Source organism: Budorcas taxicolor, chromosome 10 (assembly GCF_023091745.1).
Source record: "Budorcas taxicolor isolate Tak-1 chromosome 10, Takin1.1, whole genome shotgun sequence".
Classification (NCBI taxonomy): Eukaryota; Metazoa; Chordata; class Mammalia; order Artiodactyla; family Bovidae; genus Budorcas; species Budorcas taxicolor.
This window is the reverse complement of record NC_068919.1, coordinates 84,965,389-84,979,950: the sequence shown is the minus strand read 5'-3', so window position 1 is coordinate 84,979,950 and position 14,562 is coordinate 84,965,389. Positions and strand designations below refer to the sequence as shown.

The window sequence follows — 14,562 nt, the reverse complement described above, 5'->3', positions numbered from 1 at the left end:
AGCAGGTAAACACTTTAATTCAGGTAAAGGGTGTTGATAAGCTTAAAATGTTAAGTTGCTTCAGTCATGTCCGACCCTGTGGGACCCCACAGACAGCAGCCCACCAGGCTCCCCCGTCCCTGGGATTCTCCAGGCAAGAACCCTGGAGTGGGTTGCCATTTCCTTCTCCAAAGCATGCGAGTGCAAAGTGAAAGTGAAGTTGCTCAGTCGTGCCCAACTCTTCGAGACCCCACGGACTGTAGCTGATCTGGCTCCTCCGTCCATGGGATTTTCCAGGCAAGAGTACTGGAGTGGGGTGCCATTTCCTTCTCCAGGAGATCTTCCCAACTCAGAGATCGAACATGGGTCTCCCGCGTTGCAGGCAGATGCTTTACCCTCTGAGCCACCAGGGAAGCCCAAAAAGCTACAAGCTTCCCTTGTAGCTCAGTCGGTAAAGAATCTGCCTGCAGTGCAGGAGACCTGGGTTCGATCCCTGGATTGGGAAGATCCCCTGGAGAAGGAAATGGCAACCCACTCCAGTATCATTGCCTGGAAAATCTCATGGACAGAGAAGCCTGGTGAGCTGCAGTCCATGGGGTCGCAGAGTTGGGCACAACTGAGCGACTAACACTTACTAAAAGATGTACTAAGAATAGCACAATAAACGGTCACCTGATACTGCTTTAGGTCTTCCCTGGTGGCTCAGAGGGTAAAGCGTCTGCCTGCAATGCAGGAGACCCGGGTTCAATCCCTGGGTCAGGAAGATCCCCTGGAAAAAGAAATGGCAACCCATTCGAGCACTCTTGCCTGGAAAATCCCATGGATGGAGAAGCCTGGTAGGCTATGACTGAGGCTAAGCCTAGTAGGACACAACTGAGCAACTTCACTTTCTTTCTAATACTGCTTTATAGCAGACATACTGGGATGAGACTTGGAGGATCAGCAGGCACGTTTCCGGGTGACTTGACAGGGATGGTTTCCTAGGTAAACTTAAAGGAACAGGGAAGCCTCTGAGGCACAGCTGGCTCTTCTGCTTAACCCTAAACGATGACTTTACATATACATTTGGGATCTGGAAACAGTAAGATGCACAGAAACCTCAGGTCTCTTGTCTCAAATGTCCAGCTCCAGTACACCCCAGACACACGTGTGTCATACCATAGGTGATGACTAGCAGCACAAAGTTGAGGTTTTTGAAGAATCGGATGATGGAACTTAAGTACGAAGCATCAGTAGACGCCAAGGCGTAGCTCAGGGACTGGGCCCTGCTGGGGGGATGTTTAGGCTTCTCTTTGAACACTGAAAGGAAAAAAACAGAGATCATTGCAAGTCCCCTGGTCCTACTCCTGCAGAGCTGCCACATGGATAAGCCCTGACTCCCTCATCTGAGAAGGGGCTCAGACTCCAAAAGGATATTAATTCTTTGATTAAATCCTCTAGAGTCTCCTCTCTTGAAGCTGCATCTCACTGCCTGTGGCTGAGGGGCTGGCCCTTTGATTACTTTTTCTTAATGACCTTTGGACAGCTGCGATCATTGGACTTTCCAGGCAGTGCTCAAGGATAAAGGAGTCCTGTAATAAATGGCAATACCAAAGGGCAGAGCACTGAAAAATCCCATAGTAACCAGTGGACAGAAAGGAAATGAGAGCTGAGGCTCTGGGATTAGTGGGCCCAGATGAGGACTCAGCCCCAGAGCGCCTCCCGGGGAAAGGGCTGGGCTGCCCATGCTGAGCACAGAGCCTGGCACCTGCTGCCCATAAACACTCCCTGAGTAAGGGAATAGGAGCTGCTCCTATTGCAGAGACCTCGAGTCCCTCCCTAGTTTCCGAGTGTGAATCAGACATCTGCCTCCTGAGAAACCAGAGGACTAACACACGCTCCTGCAGGACTGGGCCTCTGATAGGAAGGACCGGGGAGGGACAGTGGGAAACCCGTTCTCCTTATGTTCTAGTTTCAGTACAGCTGGTACAGTTCATTTCACTGCACTGACTGCTGTTCAGTTCTCTGGGGGCCAGATCAGTTTAACCAGCTGTTGGCCTAAATTGGTCCCCCAGCTGAAGCACCATCTTCACCCCCCAGCCTCCATGTGAATGCTCCTGAAAGGTCAGGAGATGGTTTCCAGTTAGAGGAAGCTTTGGAAATGAGGTTTACTCTCTCGAACATCAAAGGTCTTCCCGCTCCACCCAGATAAATCTCCAGTCCAGACTTCAGAGCCTTGCTTCTTCCTTTCCAGAAATAGTCCTGGCCAACTTCCCCCACCCACTGGGAACCTCTCAATTATTGTCTGACCTGTTCACCTTCCCTTCTGTCTGGGGAAAGAAATCAAGGCGAGAGATTTTTTTTTTAAATCTTGGCAACCATAGCTGTTTGCTCAAGGATTGGGCAACCACAAACCACAATTTGGATAAGATTTTTCAGTTCTTTACTCAGTGAGCAATGGTCAGTGCTTGCTAGTATAATGTAAAGCAAAGTAAGGTCCTAACTCCACGGATCTCTGCAAAGGACCAGGCCCTCACCTGCTACAAACACAAGAATTTGGAGCTGAGCACATTATAATTCGAAACTTCAAGGCTGTCTGAGGATATTCTTTCCTGTTCTCAACCACAGCTTCAAAGGAACACCTTTCTCACCTTTCCAGGAACACCAGGTTCTCCATCCAGGAGATTCTGTGAACTCTGAAAAGCCCTTCCTCTCAGTGTGGACCCCAGGGAGGGAATGACACAGTGAGATCAGTTGGGGGAGGTCCATGATCATGATAGTGTTTGACTCTGGAGGTGAGGCCGGCAGGCAGGAAGGAGACCTTTAACGTGTATGGTGGAGTTTTCAAATATTAAATGAAAGCTGGTTAACCTTTAAAGACAATCAACTCACTGAAAACTTCTACACTCTTTATCACAGCACATCTGATATTACTCAGATAATAAAAGATGATATAAATTATACTAACCAAACATCTCAGTGATTACATATGTATACATGGAGTAATAGTAGTTCTCTGGGGCTGGTGCTTGGGATTAACTAATTCTAGGCTAAGTTAATGTTCATCCTTTGGTGTATGCTTTTTTGTATCTTCTAGATTTTTTCATAATGAGCATCATCCTTATACACATTTTTTCAAAACATTTAAAAAATGTGGGCCCCAGGCACTCTCAGGTGAATATATGAGAGTTTCAGTGTTTGTGGGTGAATCCTGTTTGTTTTGTTTTATTTCAGAAATGTAGATTATGGAGTTAGCATCTTAGGCTAGAATTCAATCTCTGCCACTTACTATCTAATCTTGAATAATTTCCTTATCTCAAGTCACTGTTTTCTCTTGGTTAAGAGATACTGGTACTAAGACCCACCCACCCTACCCCACTAGGAGTCAATGAGAACAGGTACACTCAGCACAGGGCCGATGATATCATAAGTGCTCAGCAGAGTTGCATCAAGGGGATCAAGGCTGCCCATTAATTCTAATAAGGTCATACTGAGGAACTGGTAATTAAACTAATCTTGACTGAGCATCTAACAAAGCACACAGGACCAGTTAGTATTGTATGGGCAGCAACTCCTCTGGCTAAAACATTTGAAGACCACTGGAAGCTTGGCTTCCAGTTTCTAGAGACATGTTTTATAAAATACACGATACCTAGAATATTCACAAGGTCCTCACCCAAGTCAGTAGGACCTCCCTGCCTCCCCGCACCCCATGGGTCTATCAGTGACCTTACCTATGATGACAAGGATGAAAAGCAGAGTGGCCACACCTGCGATTATGTAGAACATGATGCTGATGTGGTAGGCAAGCTTGTCCTGGTCTTTGATGTTGGGTACCAAGACGGGAGGGACCAAGAACCCAATGGCAATTCCTAGCTATAGAAGACAGAGACAATCAATTGTAGTATCAATAGCCAAGAGGCACACATTTAAGAGACTCCCCATAAGAAACAATCCTCAACTTCCAGTCCTTAAAACCCAGACAGGGGTTGTTTCCCACTCAAGACACCACAGGTCTTTCTTTTGATTGACAGCTCAACACACACACACCCTTGACTACCACCACTATCAATGGTGGTTTAGTTGCTAAGTTGTGTCCGACTCTTGTGATCCCATGGACTGTAGCCTGCCAGGCTCCTCTGTCCATGGGATTCTCCAAGCAAGAATCCTGGAGTAGGTTGACTTTTCCTTCTCCAAGGGATATTCCCGACCCAGGAATCGATCCCAGGTCTCTTGCATTGCAGGCAGATTCTTTACTGACTGAGCTACGAGGGAACCACTGAAAAAGATTGTAGTTGGGGTTCTCATTGCAGGTGACTTTCTTTTCTAACAACAAATTAATGAAGAACAGTTTTTATACTCCCTTCTCTATGGTAAAGTAAAACAATGCTAGTTTTGCCTTTGGTTCCAGTTAAATTCTTGATTTCACTGATTGACCTGTAGGGTCATTGATCTATAGTTAACCTGTAGCTGAGAGACCAGCTGAGGGATAAATTCTATACACTACAACTCCAAGAACTTGCATTCAGTGAGACATGGAAGCCAAACACTGTGACCACACTGACAAACTTAAGTGTTTAAGTTCACTCTGTAACTTGTCATTTAGAAAGCACCTGTGGTGTGAACTCACAGAACTGCATAAACTTATATACACAGGACATAGGCATATGAAAACTGGCTATAAACACACACACACACACATACTCACATACCCCAACAAATTGAAACATTTCATATCAGCACTGCAGTTATAACTTCAGGGACCTAACGGTTGAGTATTTCTGACAGCAGAAACGCCGTGATTCAGGAGTGACCAGCTGTGATACAATGCCCCAAACCCTTCTGCCACATGAAATACAAAGGTGGAAATAGGAAAATAGCCTGAAAACTCATGCAAGATTCAAATTCTAGAATTGAGAGAAGCTAACTCTTTTGTGTTAAAGTACCACTTCCCCTTTGTGAATCTGAAAGCAACTGCAGGGAGAGAAGCAATTTGCTTTCAGGCCAATTACAACATCATTAACCACTAATGCACTCATCATTCCAGTTGGTTTTCTAGCCTGTCAATTATAGCCACTCAAGGTAGTCACTAATGATTCTTAGCTCTGAAATTGTCTCAAAAGTCATCATCAGCAGGTTCAGAGTAGCATTCTTCCAGTGTGTACTGTACACAATCAACAAGTCAAACTGATCTTTTAAGCACCTGCTTTTTGAAATGTATTCTGCTAGATTTCCGAGAGAGTACAGAGATGTATATGGCAGAGTACTGCTTCAAGGAGCTTTATAATCTAGTGGGGGCAGGGAGAATTAAAAGAAAGATACAAAAGGTAACGCAAATGGAGATATTTGTGGGTTGAAGTGATTGAACAATAGTTCCAGACCAAATAGAGGTTTAGTGACTTGTTCAGGGTCACACAGAGTTGAGAAACCAGATCTCCTGGCATCTCTAAGACGTGCCTCCTTCATGGGGCCTAGATTGCCCTTCAGGGCTAAAAGTCATGAGGAAAGTCCAAGCGAGCAGGCTCCTCCACGAGAGAAGGTATTTCATGTCCTTAGAGCTTTATCTGATCCTCACTTACATTAATCTATCAGAGTTGAGTCCCGCTTCTTAACTGCTGGTCTCCAAGATGTTGAGGGTAAAAAACAGCCAAGGACAGAGGGGCAAATGTACCCTTCAGAGCTGGGAAGCTGGGCCACTGCACGCCCTCTCTGGTTTCCTAAGCACTTTGAAGTTGCAGATCTAGCAGTCAACCAGGATGCCAGAGGGTCCCTTTGCCAAGAATGAGGGAAGATATGGGACATCACTCAAGGTTCTGGGATTCTCTCATTCTCAAAAGGACCTTGATGGAGGGGGACCTAATGCCCAGTGATCTTCTGCCTCCAGAGGGAGGTCCTCCCAGCTGGGTCCCCGCTGCACACTTGAGCCCTCAGAGGCCCCACTCCATCCTCTGTCCACACTCCGTCCACACTCTAAGCCTGAATGAGTGCTTTTCCAGCCTCAGGATGGGGCAGTCAGCTTAAGGGCCCGAGGCAGCCCTGGCCAGGTGCCAAGGCTGTCCCACAGGGACCTTTCTCTAGGAGGATGTCGGCTTTGGCGGTACTTTCATACCCAGTGTGAAAATTCAGACACAGGGATTGCACTGCAAGCTGCTGCCTCTTCTGCTTTTCAGAACATTTTTTTTTCCTGCTTCTTGAAAGCCGTGCTCAGTGAGTGTGCAGAGCCCTATACCCAGCTCCTAGATCCAGAGTCTGTGCCTTAGCAGGAAGTCAGTCATGTTGGCTGGCTGGGTGGATGGACAGATGGATACTGGTAGAAGGTCTTATCTACACAAAGCTGGTAGAATCACACAGGTCTGTTCACTAATGACCATGTTCTTTCTACAAACCATGCTGTACTTCCAGTGGTAACGGAAGAAAATGGGTGTGGGGGTGTGGGCGGGAAGAGGGTAGGATCCTGACTAGCTTTTGAGCATCTACTAGGCCCTGGGCATGTAATACAGCTTATCTTTTTCACTTAGCCCATGAAGTCTTACAACAAAGACAAAAATGAGAAACACTGGTCAGTGCACAGCCAGCATCACACCGACTGGTAGCGTAAGAGCCGGGCTCCCAAACCAGCTCTGTCCGACTCTGGGCCCAGCTCACCTCCCGCCTCCCAGAAACTGTCGCTGCTGCAGCATCAGTCAGCCTAGAAGCCTGTGTCTTCACTCCTTTGAGTTCTGTCACCCACTCGACAGGACACCCACCAGGGCAAAAACCAGAGACCTGCAGCCCTAGCGAGGCCAAGAAAATGTGAAGAACTGAGAGAATGCTGCTCCCAAGGGGTAGGAGCCTCATCTTTTCCATGCTCACAAAAAAAAGCAAAGCCCTACACCATGAGTGTAAAGGATTAAAAATCACTGCTTAAAAAAAAAAAAATCACTGCTAACTTGTTCTGGCTTGCCCTTTGCCCCAGCATTTGTTCTCGTTTTATCCTCCTCAAATAGTCCCGGGCAAAGTACACAACTCACAGACAAACCCAGTCACAGTCTCCACCCTTCAGAGCCTAGGAGCCTAATTACAATGGTGCACTTTGCCCCAGAGGAAGACGTTTAATCCAAACGGGGTAAACGAAGGATGGAGATGCAGACTGCAAAGATACTCTATTTTTATCTTTGATTTGATGTCACCCTTTCTGCAAACGCAAGGGTGACATCTAAACCCTGTTGGCAAGAGCTGCGATCTGGAGCACTTGCAGAGCAAATGTCCTAGTTAAAAACACGCCTGTGCAGCCCGAGGGCTTCGGGTGACAGGAGGAAGCCATACTTGCATCATGCATCACTTGTCATTCCGGCTCACGCACTTGGCAGAGCAAAGATTAATCCAGAAACCACGAGGCTGCATCTGGGGCAAGACGTCCACACTTAAGCCACTACACAGCACAGCACAGCACATGTGTTACGTTCGCTCTGAGACCCACAGAATCACCGTCCCCATCACCATCCACATGGGGCACTCAGAAAAGCCCAAGTCAGACTGAGTCAGAACCCAGGCCCAAAGCTGCCCCGAGAGCTGCCTGGTCATGGACATACCCAGACCATCCGAGGAAGACCCTGGGGCTTTCGCAAAAGGCAGGGAGCTCTGTGTCAACACGATGGTGAGGGCTCAGTGCTACCGGAACTGGGACAGACCACTGGTCCCCATCTGAACCCTCTGCCAGGGTCGCAGGCACCTCATCCTCCAGACCCAGGTATCGGTCAGGAGGGTGCCGCTACTCTTGGTAGGAGGCAACCACATCAGCAAGCAGGTTCTCACCCACCGAACCTCATTCCTCCTCGGCCCTTTCCTCCCCCAGGCAGACCGGCTGATCAGAGAAAGCCGGGCCCACTCTCAGCCCCACGGCTAGGCCCCCGCTGCCTCATTCCTCCCCTTTGGCCACAGTCACCAGATCAGGACAACATATCTCTTGGATTTCAGGGCTCCCAAGAGCCAGCTCCCTGGGACCAAGGATCAGAAATGTCCCCTTACTGGGTCAGAAGTTTCCCTGCAGCAGAAGCCCCGGGCTTGACGGCTCCCTTCCAACTTGGTCTCCTTATGTCTTCACCAGGAATCACCTTGCTCCCCAAGGAGCTCACACCCATGAGGTTCATTTTAAGAGGGAATGTTGTTTATTTCAAAGCAAACCTCTCCCCCTTCCTCCTTTCTACCCCAATGTCCCTCTGACTTGTCACCACTCTATACAGCGGTGAAGGGCTTAGGCTTCGGGGTCAGAAAGGTCTGAGCTCACAGCCCAGCTCTGCCAGTCACTAGAAGGCTGACGGTGACATGGTATTTCCCTTCATTTCGCCTGTTTCCTAGCCCACAGGAAGGTACTGTACTGCCTAGTTCATACCCCCTAGCTCAGGGGGCTGCTCTGAGGACTAGTGGGCCCCTCTGAATGGACTTCCCAGCAGGATGCTCTATGTCAGGAGGGTTCACTCCCTTCCCACCCGCCACGCTCTCCCACAGCGACAGGCCTGGGAGGAGAGGCCACCTGGACAAACAAGACATGCTCGGTTGACCGACGCAGCCGCTCAGCCACCTACCCTGGTTCTCCTCCTCATCCTTCTCTGCTCCTTCTCTCTGCCTCTCTCATCTCCTGGGGGCCCTGGCCTCTGCCTTCTCACATCCACGCTGTCTGGACCCTCCCCGGCCTCCTGGGATGCCCACTTTGCCTCTGTGTCCCTTTCAGGTGGTGTGACCTCTCCCCCAGCAGCTTGCACAGTGTGTTCAGAAGTGCCTCCCTCAGCACTGTTCTGACCACGGGGTCCAGCTCAAGGACCCTCAAGGAGCCAGCCCTCTCCCAGGGAGGACCACGTCCACACCCCTCAGCCTGACATTCCTGTCTTTCTTCACCTCCAGTCTCATCTCCATCTGCTTCTCTGGATGTCCCCGGATTGGATGATTCACAAGTCCAACGCTTCAGCATCTCTATCCCAGCAGATTCCTTGCTGGCAAAGGTCTCCCTCCTCAAACCTTTTAGAGCCCAGCTCACCCGCAGTTCCTTCTCTGAGTCCTTGATTATTTCAGGGAGGCCTGGCTTCCTTGACCCAACCCCTTAAATCCTTTAAATTTCACCCCTTCTTCTGACATTAGTCTGCTGCCTGGTAAACAGGACAGGGGGTTATTCGATAAATGGGCATTAAACGAAAGGGCTGCAGTTTATGGACATGTCAAGAAACATCACTTCCCTTCCAGACTAGCTGTGAACCCAGACCTGGGGAATAATGTGGTTGGAAACTTAAAACTGACTAGACAAGACTCTTAGAGAAAGTGTGATTTTTAAAATAACATAAGTGAAGGTTCCTTTTAAATTAGCACCACATGAGAGATAAATCTGGGTTCAATCTAGATTGCCATACACCAGGTTTGCTTAAAGCTGATCAACCCCCACAAGCAATCTTAAAGCGCACAGCCGATGCCACCCCCACAAGGCTGCTTTTATGCGATGGGTGACCACAAACAGGTGTGTATCTACACAAATCTGTACACATTAGCGATGATCTTCATGATCTATTAATCATTACAGATTAATCAGAAACTAGAGGTCACGGAGAACAACAGTTGAGACCAATAAACATAGTCAAACGTATGAAAGTGTTCTTTCATAAAGGGCCATTTAAGTCCATAAAGAGTTTACGGGCACTAAAGTGAAAGCGTTAGCTCTTTGCCACCCTATGGACTGTAGCCCATCAGGTTCCTCTATCCATGGAATTTTCCAGGCAAGAATACTGGAGTGGGCTGCCATTTCCTTCTCCAGGGAATCTTCCTCACCCAAGGATCGAACCCGGGCCTCCCACACTGCAAGCAGATTCTTTACCGGCTGAGCCACCAGGGAAGCACCAAAAGGTGCTACAAAAAGCAGTATGTCAACTTTCCTTCCCATACACTCAAACCCACCCACTCCTGGGCTGCATGTCTGGACTCTGGCACCTCATACGTGGACAGCAGGGCCACCCGCAGGGAGGCCGCCAGCACACCCTGTGGACAAAACCCAGAAGTGACTTCAGCACTCAAGGCCCATCCCTACACACTGCTGTGCTCATTTAAACACCACAAAGTGGTGCTGCTGAGGCAAGTCGGCACACTCAATACAAAATTCTGCTACTATTAATACCGCTCTCCCCGCTTGGCCAGGGGCACTCAGACCATTGTTTATACCTTAGCGAAAACACTACACCTCAGCGATCAAGGCATAACAATCTGGGCAAAATGATGCACAGAAAAGGCTCCGGGCCCCCAGGGCGGGGTGGCGCCCTGCAGGAAAGCCCCCTTTGAGAGCCAGCAGGCTCAGAGGGCAGTCCTGGGACTGAGTCTTGGATGCCCCGGAAAGGAGCGAGGCGGCTGCTGGGCACGGCAACACTGAACTCGAACAACAGTTTACTCATGAGGACGGGCCACCCAGGACCACCTGGCAGCTCCTAGGAACACATCACAGTCAGCAATAATGTGCTCACATGACTGTATTTTTTAAATTCCCAAATCCAAGCCCCTGGCTTCTTCTGAAAAAGCCAACTCGGGATTAAGGAACAGACCTTCAGGAACAAAAGCAGAGTCTCATTCATTTGGGGACAAATCGCCCACGAAAGAGGTTTATGGATTTAAAAGGCTAAGCTTAGGTCCCTAAGAACTTGAGAAGCGGTGTCACAGCTGGTCAGACTCTAGACTCCCTTAGAACCCCCTCCCCTAATCACAGGGTTTGTCCTCAAATCTGTGATTGCCCTGGTGGCTTACATAGCCTCGACGCTCTTGGATTTCCTCAGTCCTTCAGGTGGCGCTAGTGATGAAGAACCCGCCTGCCAACGCAGGACACATAAGAGCTATGGGTTTGATATCTGGGTCAGGAAGATCCCCTGGAGGAGGGCATGGTAACCTCCTCCAGTATTCTTGTCTGGAGAATCCCATGGACAGAGGAGCCTAGCAGGCCAAGAGTCGGACACGACTGAAGCAACTTAGCAGGCACTTGAGGCAAAGAGGTGAGGCGAAGGCAGCAGGAGCACCAGGGAAACCAGGACGGCCTGGAAGACGTGCCTCCCAGGGAAGGTCAGAAACTCCATCAAGGCTGGCTGACTGTGCTCGCCACGCCACAGCTGCCGGCCTGCTGCTGCTGCTGCTGCTAAGTCGCTTCAGCCGTGCCTGACTCTGTGCGACCCCAGAGATGGCAGCCCACCAGGCTCTGCTACTAAATGCTGTACCTATGTGCGCACACACCCTCTTTTAATCCCTATTTATTGTTGTTGTTTTGCTTTTTATGCTGTTTTGGCTGTGCTGGGCTTTCCTTGTGGCGTGTAGGCTTGGTTGCCCCGTGGTATATGGGATCCTAGTTCCCTGACCAGGGGTCGAACATGTTCCTTGCATTGGAAGGCGGATTCTTAACCACTCGACCACCAAGGAAGTCCCCAAGTCTCTATTTTAAAACTGAGAAAACTAGCATTTAAGTAGCTTGTCCAAGGTCAAAGAACAGCAAGTGCTCTATGCTAGGCTTCAAGTTCAGGCCACGGGTACTAGAGTCCGTAGCCTTAACCATTTGGCCAGACATTCCAGTCCTAGCTGTTATTCAAAGCAGAAGGAAGGAAATGAATACATAATGAGCACCCCCTGTATGCTAGGCAGTTGCTAAATGATTTTTCATGCTATTTCCTTTAATGCCTTACAACAACTCCCTAAAGTCGACAGATTATCTCTGGTTTGGTTTTTACAGAAGAGAAAACTATAACTTGCCCAAGGTCACCCAGCTTCTAATGGCAGAACTGAGATGTGAGCCCATGGCAATCTGATTCCAAGTCCCTTGACAAACTGGGCAAATTTCATGGAAGTAACTGCCTCAGAGACCTGATAACATCTCCAGTCTTACAGGTACGATGCTATAATTCAAGCGCCTCCCATGAGTCTAGCTACTGGAGGAAGCAATCAGCAGATGTGGTTACAGCTACAGTCTGACTGTTTCCCACTTAGTCAGCCCCTATGGGGTTTCCTGTTCTTATATGCTTGACTTCTGATTGTCTTCCGTGTAGGCTATTTGTCATCTTTCCAGCTAGATTTTAGCACCATGAGGACAGGGACACTGACAAACCTTTCCTTGTGTGACCCCTCCCCATGCCACACCAGCACTCTGCCAAGAACAGAGATGAGGCTCAGGAAATACCTTCTGAACAGAGAAGACTTTCAGAACTCCACAGCTCAAACCTAAATCAAGTATTGCCAGTCTCTGCTACAGCAAAGCAGCTGAGAAGAGTAGCTATTTGCTGAACTGCAAGAGTTGACCACCAAAAGAAAGCAGATGCAAGGTGGAATGACGTAGAGAAGACCCCCAATTTGGAGCTCCCCAAGATCAGACACGGGGGTCACTGGAATGTAGGCTGATCAACCATCCACCCTCAGACCTACACTTAAGATTTACTGAACACCCACTGTTAGGAAGCACCACACTAAAAGGTAGGGGAGGAGATAAATGCAAGACAAAGAGCATTACCAAGCTTCCAAGCAGCCAGCATGCCTTGATCTTGACATACAGCCTTGGGGATGGGTTTCCTCCTCACTATTGAGAGAGTGCAGGCAGCAGAGGTACCCTGGGCTCTAAGCAGAGAAGGTGCTACGTTTAGGGGAGGGGTCTGAGTTCTACAGTGAAATTTTGATTAATTTTTTTCACAAAGGGCTTGCTTTTGTTTTTTTTTTTTTAGCTCAGCTTCATATTTGTGCTGCTTTCAGTCATCACCTTGGAGGCTCCTGGTGCACACATGCCTCCTTTTAAGGGTGGCTGTTGCTCCTGAAATTGTGCTTGTGGTGGCATCAGCAAAGGCTCAGTCCTGGTCTAGGTAAGAGCAGCCTTTGCCCCCCTTTCCAGCCTCCGCTCCCCTTTCCCCAAGTGCCCGACTCATGGCCGACTTCTCCACCCAAAGTTTCCTCTCGTGACAGAGCGGACAGCCAATGACCACAGGCTCCCAGAACTTCCCCAGTGACTGAGTCGGAGAAGAGGAAAGAAAAGGGACATCTTTCTAACCTCCAGGCCAGGAAAGGGACGGATGCAGACCTCACTTTCTCCAACTCTTGGAGAAAATAAAAAGCTCCATTGAGATGCTTTGGCACTTCCACCAACTCCCAACCAGACGCCAGCCCATGGCAGCCAACAGCTGAACTCACACATCTCGGGTGCTGTTCCCGTGCTTAACCTCACCATTCCCTGCCTGGTGACAGATGGTGAAATAGCCCAAAGCAGAAGAACTGTTTCCTTTGTCTGATATGTCACATGCTGTCATTCCTGGAAGCAGTTCATGTGACCACGTGTGCACACTTAGTCGCTCAGTCGTGTCTGACTCTGTGACCCCATGAGCCCGCCAGGCTCCTCTGTCTATGGAGTTCTCCTGGCAAGAATACTGGAGTGGGTTGCCATGCCCTCCTCCAGGGGATCTTCCCAACCCAGGGATCAAACCCGGGTTTTCTGCATTGCAGACAGATTCTTTACCAGCTGAGCTACCAGGAAGCCCCTCATGTGACCACACATGTTTCTAATACTCCCAAGTTTTCATCTGAGTCTGATTGGGCTTTCTTGGTTGAAAGACCCCCACTTTTGACTTTCAGAGGTGAAACTCAGATCAGAGGGCTTACTCACAGGCAGGCCCTGGAAGACTGGTTCCTTAACAGGCTGCCACGAGCCAGACCCAGTTCCTCCCACTTCAGGGTAAGCCTCCAAAAAGAGACAGGCTGGGCCCTAGATAGTTTTTTCCTAAGATGCCAACTTCATAAGGTAACTAGCCCTGCCTCTTGGTCCCAGAGAAATCTGGAAAGAAAAAGAAATCTAAACCTTGCACCAGAAAGACTTTTAAAATTAGCCATATCTACCACCATCCCCGGAAAGTAATACCATGAACTCTGGCCTGGGATTTAGCGAGTTACTCAGGACCTACTCACATGAGGTCGCTCCCCTCCTACTTGGCCCGACTCTTCCACCATTAGTCACTCCATCAGCCTTAGAGTCTAATTCCTCTTCTCTTAGATTTGAATTCAGGAACTTTTCTTTTCTATTGCTCAAGTCCATAGGGTCTCAAAGAGTCTGACATGACTGAGCGACTGAACAACTCTTTTCTCAGAGCTCAGAATGTGGGTTGGCACAGAGTAGATAGTCAAGAAATATTTGTTCAGTCAGTAAATAAAGGCTGTGGTGCATTGTCTCAAAGAAACCATAGCTCCCAAGAACTGACATAAAGGTCAGAGTGCTTGGCCCTATAAATGGAGAGTATAGCCCTTAATGGGTTTCCTGGGTGGCCTGCTAATGCAGGAGATGTAAGAGATATGGGTTTGATCCCTGGGTCAGGAAGATCCCTGGAGGAAGGCATGGCAATTCATTCCAGTATTCTTGCCTGGAGAATCCCATAGACAGAGGAGCCTGGTAGGCTACGATCCACAGGGTTGCAAGGAGTCAGACACCACCAAAGAGACTTAGCACACATACACATAGGCCTTACTGGCTTCCCAGGTGGCTCAGGGGTGAAGAATCCACCTGCCAAGCTGGATTCAATCCCTAGGTTGGGAAGATCTCCTGGAAAAGGAAATGGCAACCCGTTCCAGTGTTCCTGCTTGGGAAATTCC

General features: G+C 48.9%; 1 protein-coding gene across 1 annotated transcript in view; it reads right to left on the bottom strand.

The window, feature by feature from the left end:
- Window positions 1-14,562, bottom strand: part of LOC128054652 (feline leukemia virus subgroup C receptor-related protein 2) — a 58,062-nt gene that overhangs the window by 24,900 nt on the left and 18,600 nt on the right. The window contains exons 2-3 of the mRNA XM_052647297.1: window positions 3,693-3,834; window positions 1,138-1,278 (exon numbers count right to left, since the gene is read on the bottom strand). Of these exons, the coding sequence (XP_052503257.1) occupies window positions 1,138-1,278; window positions 3,693-3,834 (283 nt within the window). The remainder of the gene's footprint in view (window positions 1-1,137; window positions 1,279-3,692; window positions 3,835-14,562) is intronic.